This window comes from Lycium barbarum, chromosome 6 (assembly GCF_019175385.1).
Source record: "Lycium barbarum isolate Lr01 chromosome 6, ASM1917538v2, whole genome shotgun sequence".
In the NCBI taxonomy this organism is placed as follows: Eukaryota; Viridiplantae; Streptophyta; class Magnoliopsida; order Solanales; family Solanaceae; genus Lycium; species Lycium barbarum.
Genome location: NC_083342.1, coordinates 131,078,316 through 131,094,177, shown reverse-complemented (window position 1 = coordinate 131,094,177; position 15,862 = coordinate 131,078,316). Strand labels below are relative to the sequence as shown.

The following is a 15,862-nucleotide window of genomic DNA, read 5'->3' as shown; positions in this document are numbered from 1 at the left end:
AACAATGGGGTGGATTATTTTCAACTGAAGTTGTAGGTGTAGAATGGGATGTTGTTTCTTCAGGAGCAACATCAGGTATAGGAGGTGTTTTTTCTGGAACAGAAAAATTTGAAGTAAAAGAGGAATGGGGTGTTTTCAGCAGTAGCAGCAGGTGTATAGGAGGTAGGAGGTGGTGTTTTTTCACAAGTTTGAGTAGAAAAAGACAAAGATGTATTAGGACAATTTAAGAGCTCTTCAACAACCCTTTCATTACTACCTCTTTCATCAGGCCCTATGTCATCAACCCCTTTATTAAAAGGGGAACAAGATTCCTCCCTATCCCTATGACTAACATATTCTAATAAAGGTGGGTCAACAACTGCTTCATCAACCATGTGCTTGACAAAAACATCCACAGTATCACCATCATTCAAACCCACAGTCATATTTAAAATAACCTCATCACTATCAACATCTACCAAAATGCCACTATTAGGTGGCTTAATACTGAATGTGCAAGTAGTTGTGCATCCTAATTCTTAAATAAAGTCTCTCAACTCAAAAAAATACAACATATCAACATCGACATTGAATATATCAGTAACTTCCCCACCTTCATATATTGGCTCCCTATTATTTAAGTGTAACACACCTCCATGATACCATCTTAAGGTTACATACACAAAATCAGTCATGTACTACCTAAATACAAAACAAAAAAACAAAGAATAAAAAGTAATTCAACTTAATGTCTAACGGAATCAAAAAAATGATAAGCATATGCACCGTAATTGAAAACCCTAGACTACATCGTTTTTTGAAAAAAAAATCAAACAATATGCACAATATGATAATAAATATGCTGATTACAGTTGGGGAACTATGAAAATTTGTTCTTTATAGTCCAGGTTTCAAACAATATGCACAAAATCCTAGTATCGTTTTTTGAAAGAAAAAAAAATGTAAGGAAACTAACCTTTACTAGATGAACAATGAGCAACAACAAAAATATGTACGTGATAATATGTTGACAAAGATTGGGGTTGAAAATGGTGTTTATCGTGAAATTTGGGATAGGTGCTAGGTTTTTGTGAATATGAGAATTGGGGCTGATTTAATTTAGGTTACGGGTCAAAAATGGGGGGAAATTAAAGATGTGGCACGTGGGCCAGACGCGTGTGGACAAGCGCCATTTGATAATTGGGGTTGGCATATTGGACTGCCACATCAGCAAAAAGGGGGCATTTTAATACTGAAAAAATTTGTCCCCGGGGGGTAATAGGACCAACGCAAAGATTAGGTGTGTAGTTGGGATTTTGGCCAAACGTTAGGGGGTATTTTGAGTATTTACTCAATTTCTTACTTATTTTCTCATGTTCGTTTGGTTGGTAGAAAACATTTTCAGGAAAATACACACCCAAGCCCCACAACTCCACCCCAATCCTATCCCTATGCCCAACCCCCTTCCCCCAATTTTTTTTGAAGTATTTTTTTTTTTGGATTTTCTAAACCACCACATCCCCCCCCCCCCTCCCCCCGGTGTGGACCCATACCACACCAACCCCCACAACCACCCACCCCCACCCTCAATTTTTATTGGAGGGGGTGGTGGGGTGTCGGGAAAGGGGGGTCGGGGTGGGGTAAAAAACCAAAAAAAAAATTCAATTTTTTTTTCAAAACAAAATTAATTTTGGGGAGGGGTGGGGTGGTGCAAAAAACAAAAAAAAAATTCAAAACTTTTTTTTCAAAACAAAATTAATATTTTTGGAAGGGGGTGGGGGTGGGGTGGGGTGGTGCAAAAAACAAAAAACAAAAAATTCAAAACAAATTAATTTTTTGGGAGGGGGTGGGGTGGAGTGGGAGTGGGCTGGTGCAAAAAACCAAAAAAAATTCAAAACTTTTTTTTCAAAACAAAATTAATTTTTTTGGCAGAGGGTGGGGCAGCGTGGGTGGTGGGGGTGGTGCAAAAAACCAAAAAAAAAATTCAAAGCTTTTTTTTCAAAACAAAATTGTTTTTTTTTTTGGGAGGGGGTTGGGGTGGGCGTGGGGGGGGGGGGGGGACAGGGGTGGGTGGCGCAGGGGTAGGGTGGGTAGGTGCAAAAAACAAAAAAAAAATTCAAAACTTTTTTTTAAAACAAAATTAATTATTTTTTTGGGAGGGCGGTAGGGTGGGGTGGGGTGGTGCAAGAAACACAAAAAAAAAAAATCAAAACTTTTTTTTCAAAACAAAATTAAAATTTTTTTTTTGGAGGGGGTTGGGGGTGGGGCAAGGGTACGTGGGGTGAGGATGGGGTGGGGGTGGGGTTTGATTGCGGGCAGGGGTGGGAGTGGTTGGGGGGTGGGTTGGATGGTTGGATGGTTGGTGGAATGCACTTATAGACTTGTTTTCCCTATTTTTATTAGGGAAGTCATTTTCCCATTTTTGAGGAACTTGTTTTCCTAAAGAAAATGTTTTTCAAAATATTTGACCAAACGAATATGAAAAAATTGGGAAACATTGTTTTCCTCCATACCGAACACACCCTTAATTTGATTTCTCTTGTATATAAATTTCATGAATGGTCACTTAACTATCACTTGTTTTCACTAAAGTCAACTTAACTATGTTTTCTAACACAAAAATCACATAACAATCATTTTTTTCCCCAAAGTCACTTAATTATATTTTCTTACACAAAAGTCACATAACTATCACTTTTTTTCACCAAAATCACTTAATTATATTTTCTAACACAAAAGTCACACACATATAAAAAAAAAATCAACTTCCGATGGGTAATATATCTATATTCTTTTTTATTTTAAATCTAATAGATACAAACTCAATTTAAAAGAATCTACGTGGTCCAAAACTCATATGCAGATATTAAAATACCAAAAGGGTGAACAAATTTTAACAAGAAAAATTATCACAAGATTATTACTTCCGATGCAAATAGTAATAACTATTACTCCGTTTAATTCAATTTCATATCATCCAACAACATGCAACACTTCTCAATATACATTGGAAAAAAGGGCCAATAAAATTCTTACATTTTTGGCTTAAGAGCCTCTAGAGAGAAGGATCGTATATTTGGTGAAATATTGATTTTATTTATTTAATATTTTAATATTTGCATCAGGCCGATTCTTTTTGTTGAGTTTGTACTTATTAGATTAAAAATAAAAATAAAATAAAAAAAATATTACCTATCGGAAGTTGAATTTTTCTGTAGGCACGATTTTTGTGTTAGTAAGCTAAAAAATTTGTGACTTTTGTGTTAAAAAATATAGTGTAGTGACTTTGATGAAAAAAAGTGATAGTTATGTGACTTTTGTATTAAAAAACATAATTATGTGACTGTAGTAAAAAAAAATTATATGATAGTTAAGTGACCATTTATAAAATTTACCCATTTCTCTTGCAACTTACTCTGATCTACTAGACAGAAAAGCAGAAAAGAGAACAAGTACTACTATATTAGATTTCAAAGATCATCATTGACTAGTTCTAAACAATTTTCCGGTTTTCCCTTGCGGATACTAATCTTCTATTGAGTTTTGTTTCCCACTTTATTTGGTTTAAAAAGCTATTTTCTGGTGAACATTTAAAAGTTTCAGCTATTTCCAAAGAAACAACTCAAACGGTCAAAATGTTACGATTTGAACTGCAATTTTCATGAATTCAAATCTCACTAATCTCATGAACGTATTTTTTTGATTTCGGTTAATAGAAAATCTTAGAATTTCTGCATCTACTCTGACTTGTTCATCTTGAATTCACCTCTAATTTGATCAGCTTAATAAGTCTGTGCAACAAGTCAACTATACATGTGGTTGAAGCCAGTCCTAAGTTAATTAGTAAACAATTCAAATCCATCACTCTCTCTAACCTCGGCCAGACAGAAAGAACAACACACTGGTCTCTACTTGCACATGAAGACAAGAAAAATAAGCCAAAGATCAATCTCATCTAGACATAAAAAAATCTTATAAACTAGAGAAATTTTACTTTTCTTGCACATCACTCATATTCCATCGTCCAAAAAGGTCAGCAATGACGACCGACATACCTTTGACAAGTAAATGCTGCATATAGACATTAATTAATCAGAAATCAGAATCAGATTTCTTAAATCTTGAAGCTTTACAAGTCCTTGTTTGACTATAAACACCGGATGAACAAAGGCTAGAAATACAACAACTTCTATTTTCTTTCAACTGCTGTTCTTTTTTAGCTAATCAGCTAATAAATCATTCTTTTTAAATCTATCATACTACCATGCATGAAAAAACTGATCAACTTCATGTATACTTTTTGCCAATGATGGCTCCAGGCCACATGATACCATTAGTAGACATGGCCAGGCAATTTGCTAGGCATGGCGTGAAGGCAACAATTATCACGACTCCTCTCAACGCGTCTAAATTTTCCAAAACAATCCAAAGAGACAGAGAGCTGGGCAGTGATATTAGCATCCGTACGACCGAGTTCCCTTGCAAAGAAGTTGGATTGCCAGAAGGCTGTGAAAACTTAGCTTCTACAACTAGTTCAGAAATGACTCTGAAATTCATCAAAGCCCTTTACTTGTTTCAACAGCCACTTGAACAGTTCCTGGAAGAAGATCATCCAGATTGTCTAATAGCAGGCACTTTCTTCCCATGGGCTGTTGATGTTGCAACCAAGCTGGGCATTCCAAGACTAGTTTTCAATGGCACTGGTTTACTCCCTCTTTGTGCTTATCACAGTTTGATGGAACACAAATCTTATTTGAAGGTTGAATCTGAGACAGAAGAGTTCATCATCCCTGGCCTTCCTGACACAATAAAGATGTCAAGGCAACAGCTTTCAGACCATTTAAAGGATGAAAAGGAAACCCCAATGACTGAAATAGTTAAAGATATTATGAGAGCAGAAATGAGTAGTTATGGAGCTATTGTTAACAGCTTTTATGAGCTGGAACCAAATTATGTAAAGCACTATAGGGAAGTGGTAGGGAGAAAAGCATGGCACATCGGTCCAGTTTCGCTCTGCAACAAAGACAATGAAGATAAAGCACAAAGAGGACAAGACAGCTCCGTTTGTGAGCAACAATGTTTGGATTGGCTCAATTCCAAGGAACCAGAATCGGTCATTTATATATGTTTCGGCAGCATGTCAATCTTTTCGTCAGCTCAGTTGCTTGAGATAGCAATGGCTCTTGAAGCATCAGACCAGCAATTTATCTGGGTGGTGAAGCAAAATACAACAAATGAAGAGGAGGATAAGTGGATGCCAGAAGGATTCAAGGAAAAACTGGAAGGACGAGGTCTGATAATAATAGGATGGGCACCTCAGGTGTTGATCCTTGATCATGCAGCCATTGGAGGTTTTGTGACTCACTGTGGATGGAACTCATTGCTCGAAGGAATAACTGCTGGAGTGCCAATGGTTACATGGCCACTGTCAGCGGAGCAATTTTTTAATGAAAAGCTGCTCGTGGAGATATTAAATATTGGAGTTCCAGTAGGTGCTGAGGCCTGGTCTCGAAGAACAGATAGCAGAGTCACAATAAACAGGGAAAACATACAGAGAGCACTGACCAAACTGATGGTTGGTCAGGAAGCTGAGGAGATGCGAAACCGTGCAGCTGCCTTAGGAAATTTGGCTAAAATGGCTGTGGAGAAAGGCGGATCCTCTGACAATAGCTTGGTTTCCTTACTAGAAGAATTGAGGGAGAGGAAGAGCAGCTCCAACTGATGGGTATTTGCTTAAATGTAATAAAACTAGACCACTACAAAAATGAGTAGGTGTATCTACCATACATCTTCGTATTTGTGGAAACACAGTTCAGCAGAGTTCACCTTATGAACAGGAAGAAAAGATAAACATCTGAGAAATATTAGCTTTAAAAATCAGTTCTATGATTATATTCTTTCTATAAACTAAATTTTGTGGATCATGCTACTCATAATGAATTTTTTTTCATCTTTATTCATATGGTTGTGCCTTCCATGCGATTGAAACCTGTGAATATTGTAAGAGAAATAGTACTATTTGACACATTTACAAGAGGGGGTAGATTCTATGGTTCTTTTTGTCCATCTTCAAACATATTAAATCTCATTAGAGCCTTGGAAAAAGTATTGTCACATCAATATATGTGTCAAGACAATTTAAGCTGGACATGGTCCAGCGGCCACATAATATATAGTTTGATTTCCCTTGACAAAAAAAAAAAAAAACAGAAAAATAAAACAAGTATGAGATCACAGATTAGTTCTAAACCATTTATTTTGCTCCCTGCGAAACTGATCTTTAGTTGAGTTCTGTTTCCTACTTTACTCGGTTTTACATTTAAAGCAATGTTCCTGCAAGACAATAAGTCCAGATTTCCAGAAAGAAAATCAATAGAAAAGAGATTACATTTTGAACTGCGATACCAAGTTCAAATAAATTTGAAGTTCAACTCCAATCGATATTTCGTGAACATGTTTTATGTTTTCTCGGGCTAATTAAATTCTTTTGCTTTTCTGGGTTCCATAATAAGAACTTTGAGAACAATGAACTAGGGGTGGACATTCGGTTCTTCGGTTCGGTTTTATCAAATTTCGATTCGGCTATTTCGGTTTCGGTTTTGGAAGGTGGACACCAAACACCAAACCAAACTAGTTCGGTTCGGTTCTTTTGATTTCGGTTTTTTAAAGTTTGGTTCGGTTCGGTTTCGGTTTTTTCAATTCGATTTTTTTGATATGATTTTAGAAGCGATTCCATTTACACTAATTCATATTCTCAAAAGCAATAAAACATAAAACTGATAAATTGAAATCAAAATCAAACAAACAAGATACACAAGAACAGAAAACCATAATTATAATATAGGATTACTAGGTGTTATATACATATAGTAAGAATAATTAAGAAAACACATAAAGGACATATATTAATCCTAAAGACACATCTCAGTCACCTTTCTTTGTTAAGGATATTTGATTTTCTCAACTGAAGTGGAAAATTACGGATACAAAAGCAAAAGAGGGCTTGTCACAATTGGGTTTTTTTGGGCTTAAACTTAATGGGCCTAGACTATTTTAATTTTTTTGGGTAATGTATTAAATTTCGGTTCTTCGTTTCGATTTCATCAAAGTTCGGTTTCGGTTTTTTGAAGGTGGACACCGAACACTGAATCAAACTAGTTCGGTTCGGTTCTTTCGGTTTCGGTTTCGGTTTCTTGAAGTTCGGTTGGGTTCGGTTCGATTTTTTGATTTTCGGTATTTATGCCCAGCAAACAAAGAAGAAGTGCCAATGATGAACTATTTTCAAAGGTCCTATTATGGCTCATCCTAAACCCGTCGTTCTCAAACAAAGTTTTGTCATGTGATTTGGCTAATAGAAAATGAAACTTTAAGTAATAGAGTTTAAGTTATATGCAAGTATGTAAGAAATATTATTCACACTGTGAGTTCTCTTATCAGTTAATTACGGCTAAATCTCTTGATAAGCATTAACAGGTAATCTAATAAAATTGATAACTAACCTTCTGTTATAGGCTAAGATTCACCGAATAGTGTAAAGAAATCAGTTTATGTAACTCCAATCCTAACTTCTATGTTATTCGGACTCTCCTAAAATATCATCGGGTGCGTGTCTGATCCTTCAAAAGTAGTGTACTTTAGGAAGATCCGATACGGGTGCGGCATCACTTTTGAAGAGTCCGAGTAACTTACATCTTAAGTAAATAACCATTTCTTAATTTTATTGAATACCTTGTCAACGCCGTGCTTAATTGTTCTCACTTCTCAGATTTTATTAATTTATAGAAAAGGAAAGTAAGAAGAAACATAAGGAAGCCATACAGAAACTTCATGGCACGAGTCAACATATTTAAAAGATTTCAAAGACTTGCAGAGCAGGTGAAAGAAAGAAAGAAAGATCCACCAATGTATGTGCAGCAAGTCAGCAAATCATGTGCTTAAAAATATGACAATTCAAATCCTAGACATAAATATGATAACCACAGGTCTAATTTTCTTTTCTTGCATCCAATCAAAATTTCCAAAGTACAAAAGGTCAACAACGGCAACTTACATACCTTTGACGCGTAATGCTCCCTTGCAGAGATCAGCAAAGAGAGCCAAAAATAATCTTTTCTCTATAAAAACATGACGAGCAAACACGACAGATACACACCACCTCTTCAGCTGTTGTTCTTTTTAAGTTCTTCAGCTGATAAAGCCTTTTTGTTTTCCTTATCTTTTTCCTTGGCTACCATGGATAGAAAAACTGATAAACTTCACATATACTTTCTGCCTATGATGGCTCCTGGCCACATGATACCACTAGTAGACATAGCTAGACAATTTGCTAGGCATGGGGTGAAGGTAACCGTTATCACGACTCCTCTAAACGCATCTAAATTCTCCAAAACAATCCAAAGAGACAGAGAGCTTGGCAGTGATATTAGCATCCGTACAACGGAGTTCCCTTGCAAAGAAGCTGGATTGCCAGAGGGATGTGAAAACATAGCTTCTACTACTAGCACACTAATGTATCTGAATTTCATCAAGGGCTTATCACTGTTTCAAAAACCAATTGAACAGTTCCTGGAGGAAGACCATCCAGATTGTCTAATAGCAGCCCCTCAATTTTCATGGGCTGTTGATGTTGCAGCCAAGCTGGGGATTCCAAGGCTATTTTTCAACGGCGCTGGTTTTTTCCCTCTTTGTGCTTTACACAGTTTGATGGAGCACAAACCTCATTTGAAGGTTGAATCTGAGACGGAAGAGTTCATCATCCCTGGCCTTCCTGATACAATAAAGATGTCAAGACAACAAATTCCAGACCATTTAAAGGATGAAACAGAAAGCGTAATAACTGAAATGGTTAGAGCTATTATGGGAGCAGAAATGACTAGCTATGGAGCTATTGTAAACAGCTTTTATGAGCTGGAGCCAAATTATGTAAAACACTACAGGGAAGCAGAAGGGAGAAAAGCATGGCACGTCGGTCCAGTTTCACTCTGCGACAAAGACAATGAAGATAAAGCCCAAAGAGGCCAAGACACCTCCCTTTATGAGCAACAGTGTTTGGATTGGCTCAATACCAAGGAACCAAAATCAGTCATTTATATATGTTTCGGCAGTATGGCAGTCTTTTCGTCGGCTCAATTGCTCGAGATAGCAATGGCTCTTGAAGCTTCAGACCAGAAGTTTATCTGGGCGGTGACGCAAACTACAATCAATGATGAGCAGAATGAGTGGATGCCAGAAGGATTTGAGGAAAAGCTGAAGGGACGAGGTTTGATGATAAAAGGATGGGCACCCCAGGTGTTGATCCTTGATCATGAAGCCATTGGTGGTTTTGTGACTCACTGCGGATGGAACTCATTGCTAGAGGGAATAACTGCTGGAGTTCCAATGGTTACATGGCCACTGTCAGCGGAGCAATTTTTTAATGAAAAGCTCCCCACACAGATTTTGAAGATTGGAGTCCCAGTAGGTGCTCAGGCCTGGTCTCACAGAACAGATAGCACTGTCCCAATAAAAAGGGAACAAATCCAGATAGCAGTGACCAAAATGATGGTTGGTCAGGAAGCTGAGGAGATGAGAAGCCGTGCAGCTGCCTTAGGAAAATTGGCTAAAAGGGCTGTGGAGAAAGGTGGATCGTCTGACAACAGTTTGATTTCCTTACTAGAAGAATTGAGGAAGAGGAAAAGCAGCTCCAACTGATGGGAATTTGTATATATGTTACTGAAATAGAGTACTACAGCATTATAAAAATGTTGTCTTATCGCATTTACATCATTCCAATAATAACAAGGGTTTGTTGCTATTCAATTACGTATATCATACTATCATTTTTAAGTATGCAAAAACGCTTATGCATATATCAGCCTTATGGTTGTTGCAAAATATCATAGCAAATGCTAATTGGTGGCATCAAAATATGGAACTGATCTAGAAACAAAAATAAAAATTCAAGACATGCTCAAAAGTCTGATTCTCTTGTATGAGAACACCTTTGGCCTATACTTGATTGAAAGAGCGCAAGTAATCAAATAACAAGCCACCATCACAACAATACTGTTAAATCTCTTATGGGGCTACTGTCTCATGATATAGCAATTCAATAATATGAGAATATCCTATCTAATAAGTGTTAGTCAAGGCCAGGGGGTGGAAACCTAATGTTTCTGGTTTTACACATGGAACTTCCATGATGGAAAGGACAACAAACTTTATTTAATTTATCTGTGCTGACCAATAAGAGCCCACCTTTTAACTCAACTTAGCACATACATTTCCAATTACCTTCATATATGATATTCTCTGGCTTATGATCTGCTGTGAATGGAGACACAAATGATCAGAGTATTCAGATATTTATATGCTAGAGGTGACTTAACAATCAGACCATAACCTGGGATCAGAAGCAAATGCTTGAACTTACTCTATAGGAAGAGAATTAAATGAGATTAAATGGTCTGATTGTTAAATCACCTTGATCATAATATTAAAATGTCTGAGAATTCTGGTCATTCCTATATGCTGCTTACAGCATATACAATTAGCCCAACAAGGCCGATTAAAAAAGTTTTTTCAAAAAATCAACTACCGATTCAGTCAAGTGAAATAGCACTGGCTATCAAAGACTCAAGACTACCATCTGCATGTGTGGTGACAAATGAGAACATGAGTGGGACAGGAAACGAAGAGTGGTTGCCGGAAGTCTTAGAACGAGAAGTAAATGCAGGGTCTCTATATAGATTGAAGGTTGGCATGAAAGGAATTCCTTTTCCTATGATTTAAAGTTATAAAGGCAAGTGGAACTTCTGTTACCATAATTTAAAGTTATTAAATTATGCATCAAATGGAAATTGGAAGAGTAAATTAAGATTGGCAATTCAGTAGAGATCATGAAATAAGTCAGCAAAAAGTTGGACCTGAGGATAGCTTAGATAAGAATTGAAAGCAGATTCATTGATAAAACCATACTAACTAGAATACAAAGCTTAATAGCCCATAGGGTTACCAGGTTTGGACTTAAATTCTTTATGCTCCTAAATTTCATTGAAAGAATTAGAGCGACTTGGGCATACCGATGTTGTAGGAAAGATCACAGTTTACATAACTATCCATCATGAAGCGTCATCTGTAACAAAGGGGAATTGTATTGATACGGAGAAGTGTAATCACATACATTCTAATACGAGTTCATCATAGAAATAAAAGTAAAAATACCAGAATTAGTCTAGAAAGCAACTAAGAAATAGAGAGACAACTTCATAGCATAAGTCTTAATAGATTATTTCCCTCTTCTATATATAGGCATCTTTCCCACGTGGCCGGTTCCCAAATGTAATTTGGCATCTTCCCACATGGATCCTCCATCTTGGTTACATTCATAACATCATCACTCTATACTTGCAAACAGTGGTTATCCTCTGGCACTAGCAATACAGCTCAAGGACTCAGAGCTCCCACACCTGCACTCGAACTCCTCCTTAAACAACATCGAATTATGTTCATCGGGGGCTTAGGAAAATTCATCACCAGAGGAATTTCAGTTAAAAATTCCTCTTTAGAGTTGAAATCAGGTGTCCAAGGTCTTAGAATAATGAGTCTATTGTTGATTGTAAAGTGTCCACCAGAATATAGAATTTCATGCATTTCATCAAGATTTTGAAACCTGATTACAAAATAGCCTTCATCATGTAAGAATATATCAGGAGATGCCACAGTTATCCAGGTTTCTTCAATGTATTTCTTCATCAGATAATACCCTGGATTCCACCCAACAACACAAGCTATTAAGGCTTTTCTCCATTTCTCTGTCTCCCTTTCAATATCATCCTTATCAAGTTGAACCACAGGTTTTCCATTCACAATCTCAGGTGGAATGTAAGATAGAGCCATACCATTCTTCGCGATTCTATTCCCTGCGAAGACGTTGACCCTTGAGCTACTAGGGTTAGCTTGCTCATTGAAGAGCGTCTGGTCTTGTATCGTGGTGCTCATTGATCACAGAGGCCTAACGTGCTCCGAGAGCAATGGAACAGTATAGACGGAGAAAGCCTTGATATATTAAATTCGCTTACTAGTATATGGTATTAGTAATACAATAAAGGGAAAACGGTCAAAAATATCCCTCCTTTGTTAAGGTATGTGCACGAATCGGTTCGGTTCGATTTTGGCCATCATCGAGTTGAAATTTCGAATTTCGACTTTCTAAAATTCTCAACCAAACTAGATCCATTCTAGGTTCAATTTGATTCGTTTTTTATTATTTCGGTTCGGTTACACAAATCGATTTGTTCGGTTTATTCGAAATTTAAACAAGCAACTATTTCATTTCAGTTTTAGAGTAAACATAACAAAAAATAATGAGATCCTAAACTTACAGCCTTATAACCAAGACATTAACCAAGAAAAAATCATAAACTTGCAAGCATAATAGCATATAAATAGCAAAACAAGAGCTTGACAACTTATGCAAACATACAAATCCGCCAACACCACATTACATATACCAAATTAGTCATATTAGTCACTAGTGGCATATAAATTCGGTTTGTTCGGATCGGTTCGGTTGATAATTGAAGCAAACCGTAACCGAACCGTTAAACCGTAATATTTTACAATTGCATTTGTAAATCGAAATCGAATTGTATTATCCAAATTAAATTATCTGAATTGTTTCGAATCGGTTCGGAAATTCGGATTGAACCGATTTGTGCACAGGCCTACCTTCGTTACAAGTTGGGTTATTTATACCCCTACCGTTACCAAAGTTAAACAAAATTATTCTTTAATTGGATGGAATTCCCAAATCAACCTCAATTTTTCAATTTCACGTAAAATTACCCGATTTCCCCTTTTTAACCCGATCTGACCCACATAATTAAAATAACCAGGAAATAGTCCCCACAAAAAAGATTCTTTATTTTTTATTTTTTTTTGCCATGGCTAATCTGATCAGTGGGTTTAAACTCTAATTTGGTATGCTTTTTTCTTAAGAGATGAATTGGAGCTTAAAGGCTGAATCTTTAATTTAGTTTGATTCCTTATTATGTACAGTTTTTAGTAGGGTTTTGGTTAATATTGTTTTTCTTGTTTTAGGCCTGCAGGGAAAATAGAGACCTAAGCTAGAAGTTCTGGAGGTAAGCTTTCGTGGATCCATTTTTTTTTTTTCTTTGTAAAGTTTGATTCATGGTTTTGTAGTACATGTTTGCTGAATTTGTATGTGTAACAGCACTAAGGATCGAGGCCAGCTACCGTTCTCATTCCAGATTCGCCAAGGCAAAGTTATCAAAGGGTCCTGATTCATGTGTATCTTTATTTATAATGCTATTTTTCTGATTTTTTTCATTAGAAAATGTTGCCTTTTTTATAAGTTAATACCTGAGGATAAGCCTGTCGAAGGAAACGGGACGGGATGGACCTATTTTGGGGGACAGGACGGGACGAGAGACAAATAAAAGGGGGACCAAGGGGGAACCGGGACTAGGGGGCCGAGCCTCCTCGAGATATAGGGGTCTGGGTCGGGCCGGGTCAGACAGGTTAAGGTGTTTTTTATTTTATTTTTAAAAAAACTACAAACTTAATAATTCATTCGAAACTTTTAGTGTTTATATTTTTTTAATAACTTATTTAGTTATAACTTAATATTAGAATTTATTTTTTATAACTTATAACTTTAAAGTCTTTAAGTTTATTTATCAACGACTAGTTTTTTGAATTTATAAAGGTTATTTTTTAAAACTTATAACGGCTAGTTTTCTGAACTTATTAGTTAACATTAAATATAATTTTTAAGTCTTCATAAAATTATAAATTATATGCCCACGGGGGATAAGGGTAGTGATAATCTCCTTCTTTTCGAGAAGAGTATGGTTTGATAGCTGAACTCCTAGGGGCGGCTCAATGAAATTGACAGTCTAAAGCCAAATCTTAATAAGAAATCTCAAGTATATTCAATAAAACTAGCTTCTGAGTGTGTCACACGTGCATCTCATATGCCGCACGCGCATCCCGTGCGCTTCACATGCATCCCGTGCACCGCACGTTATAAAAAATAAAATAAAAATAAAAGCTACAATTATAAGCATATATACTCTACATTATAAAAAATAAAATAAAAATATACTTACTTTAAAATACTTAATTTTTTCAAAAGTCAATTTATAAACCTATAATAGTGAAAAGATTTTGAGGCCTAAGGCCTTTGCTTTATTAGCTTCACCCTAAAGCCGACATTGTGAACTCCACCATCAACCAAATGCTCAATCAGATTCTTCTTCAGCAACCCCGTATATCGTCGCTTGGAAGTAATTTCGCCATTCATCTGTCCTGAAGCCTTCGGTGCCTCTGTCACGGCAAGTTATCAAGTTTTGTCAAACGATTTCGAGATTATGTTTTAAGCCTGGGTTCTGTTCCAACTATATGCAAAGCACAAAAAGAAAATACAATTATATATAAGGAATATAGTACAATAAGTACTTCTCATTACTTTAAAAAAAAAAAACACACACACACACACACAGAGCACCTTAGTACCACTTTTTGTACGTGTATTTTTTTGCCGGCAATGGCTGACGGAAAGGGCTTAATTTGTCATGATTTTTTCAGCCCAAGATCCATGACAAATTAAGCCTTTTCCGTCAGCCATTGCCGGCCAAAGGCCTTGGATGTACAATTTTTGCTGAACATCAGTTTTGAACCTGTTTGCAGTGCATAAAAAAAGGTGGATTCTATTTCTATGATATTGTTTCATTTTATCAGTCTCAACTATGTGGTCGAATTTACACGGTAAAACAGGAAAGGAAAAACCAGGAGCTCTTTGATTTAATTTGTCATATTAATGGATGGTTGTGGGTGTGCAATTGTATATAACCTATATGCAATGTACAACTTTTTACCTCAGGGCAATGAATATATAGTTTAAATTTGTCCGGTTGTAAAAAAAATAAAAAAAACTTATCTTTCCTTCAAATTTAAATTTACTAGACCATTTTTACCTACTCCAATTTTCAGTTCTTTTTATATTTTACCTTTGTCGGTACTTTGCTTCTTTTTCTCTAGAATAATTTGTAAATTCTAGTTGTATGGATTTTAAAGACATAGAGAGATAAAAATACTTAATCGCGAAGGAAAAAAACCAATGAAGAAACGCAAATCGTTAGAAGGAATTGATTGAGTAAATTACTGCTCATTTCCTCTTTAACGTATTCCCCATTTTATTAGACTTTAATTGTTTTCTATAATTACTACTCTACTATCTGATTTAGGGGTGTCAAATATGGCCCAAAAGTTGATGATCCGCCCAATCCGTCTAAAATATTATGATTTGGGCTCAAAATAATTTTGTATTTAGCTGATTTTAGCCCAATCCAAGATAATTCAATTTAAAGCGATCTCTAATTTAGCCCAATACTAACAAATTGTTAAAAGTTACTTTATTTTAGGTTTATTGCTTGAGATTTACTTTATGTTTTCTATATATTCACTTTTATTGTATGATGTATCTTATAAGTTTGGGGTGTGTTTGATATGAAGGAAAATATTCTCCCCAAAAAGTACTGTGTTGAAATTTGCATGTGGTGAATGTGATCAGATATCTTGTTCTAGCTAGCTATTTATAAGGGATTTCATGCCTGCTGTTGCTGAAGGAGAAAAAGATGTTGACAGAGTATTTTCTGTTTCGATACTGTATTGTAGAGTATTATTTGTTTATCTCATCTAATAACTTAAACTACTAGAAAGTGTATATTTTCAACAAATTATACTATATTTTGAATAGCTTGTACATTTGAGTTCTGTAAACAACATAAAGTAATACTTCAAACGGGCAGACACCCCTTTAATGGAGACACTAGTTTGAGTACTGAATTAATTGTACTCTTGAGTGATGGTACGAAAGAGA

At 36.0% G+C, this 15,862-nt stretch overlaps 2 protein-coding genes across 2 annotated transcripts; both read left to right on the top strand.

Annotated features, from left to right (window-relative positions):
- The first annotated feature begins 4,017 nt into the window (after positions 1–4,017).
- LOC132599012 (scopoletin glucosyltransferase-like) lies at positions 4,018–5,900 on the top strand. The gene has a single exon (XM_060312211.1). It carries the CDS (start codon positions 4,244–4,246, stop codon positions 5,699–5,701), a length of 1,458 nt encoding a protein of 485 aa, XP_060168194.1. The 5' UTR covers positions 4,018–4,243; the 3' UTR covers positions 5,702–5,900.
- Positions 5,901–8,088: 2,188 nt separating this feature from the next.
- On the top strand, positions 8,089–9,777 carry LOC132599011 (scopoletin glucosyltransferase-like). The gene has a single exon (XM_060312210.1). It carries the CDS (start codon positions 8,104–8,106, stop codon positions 9,667–9,669), a length of 1,566 nt encoding a protein of 521 aa, XP_060168193.1. The 5' UTR covers positions 8,089–8,103; the 3' UTR covers positions 9,670–9,777.
- The last annotated feature ends 6,085 nt before the right edge of the window (positions 9,778–15,862 follow it).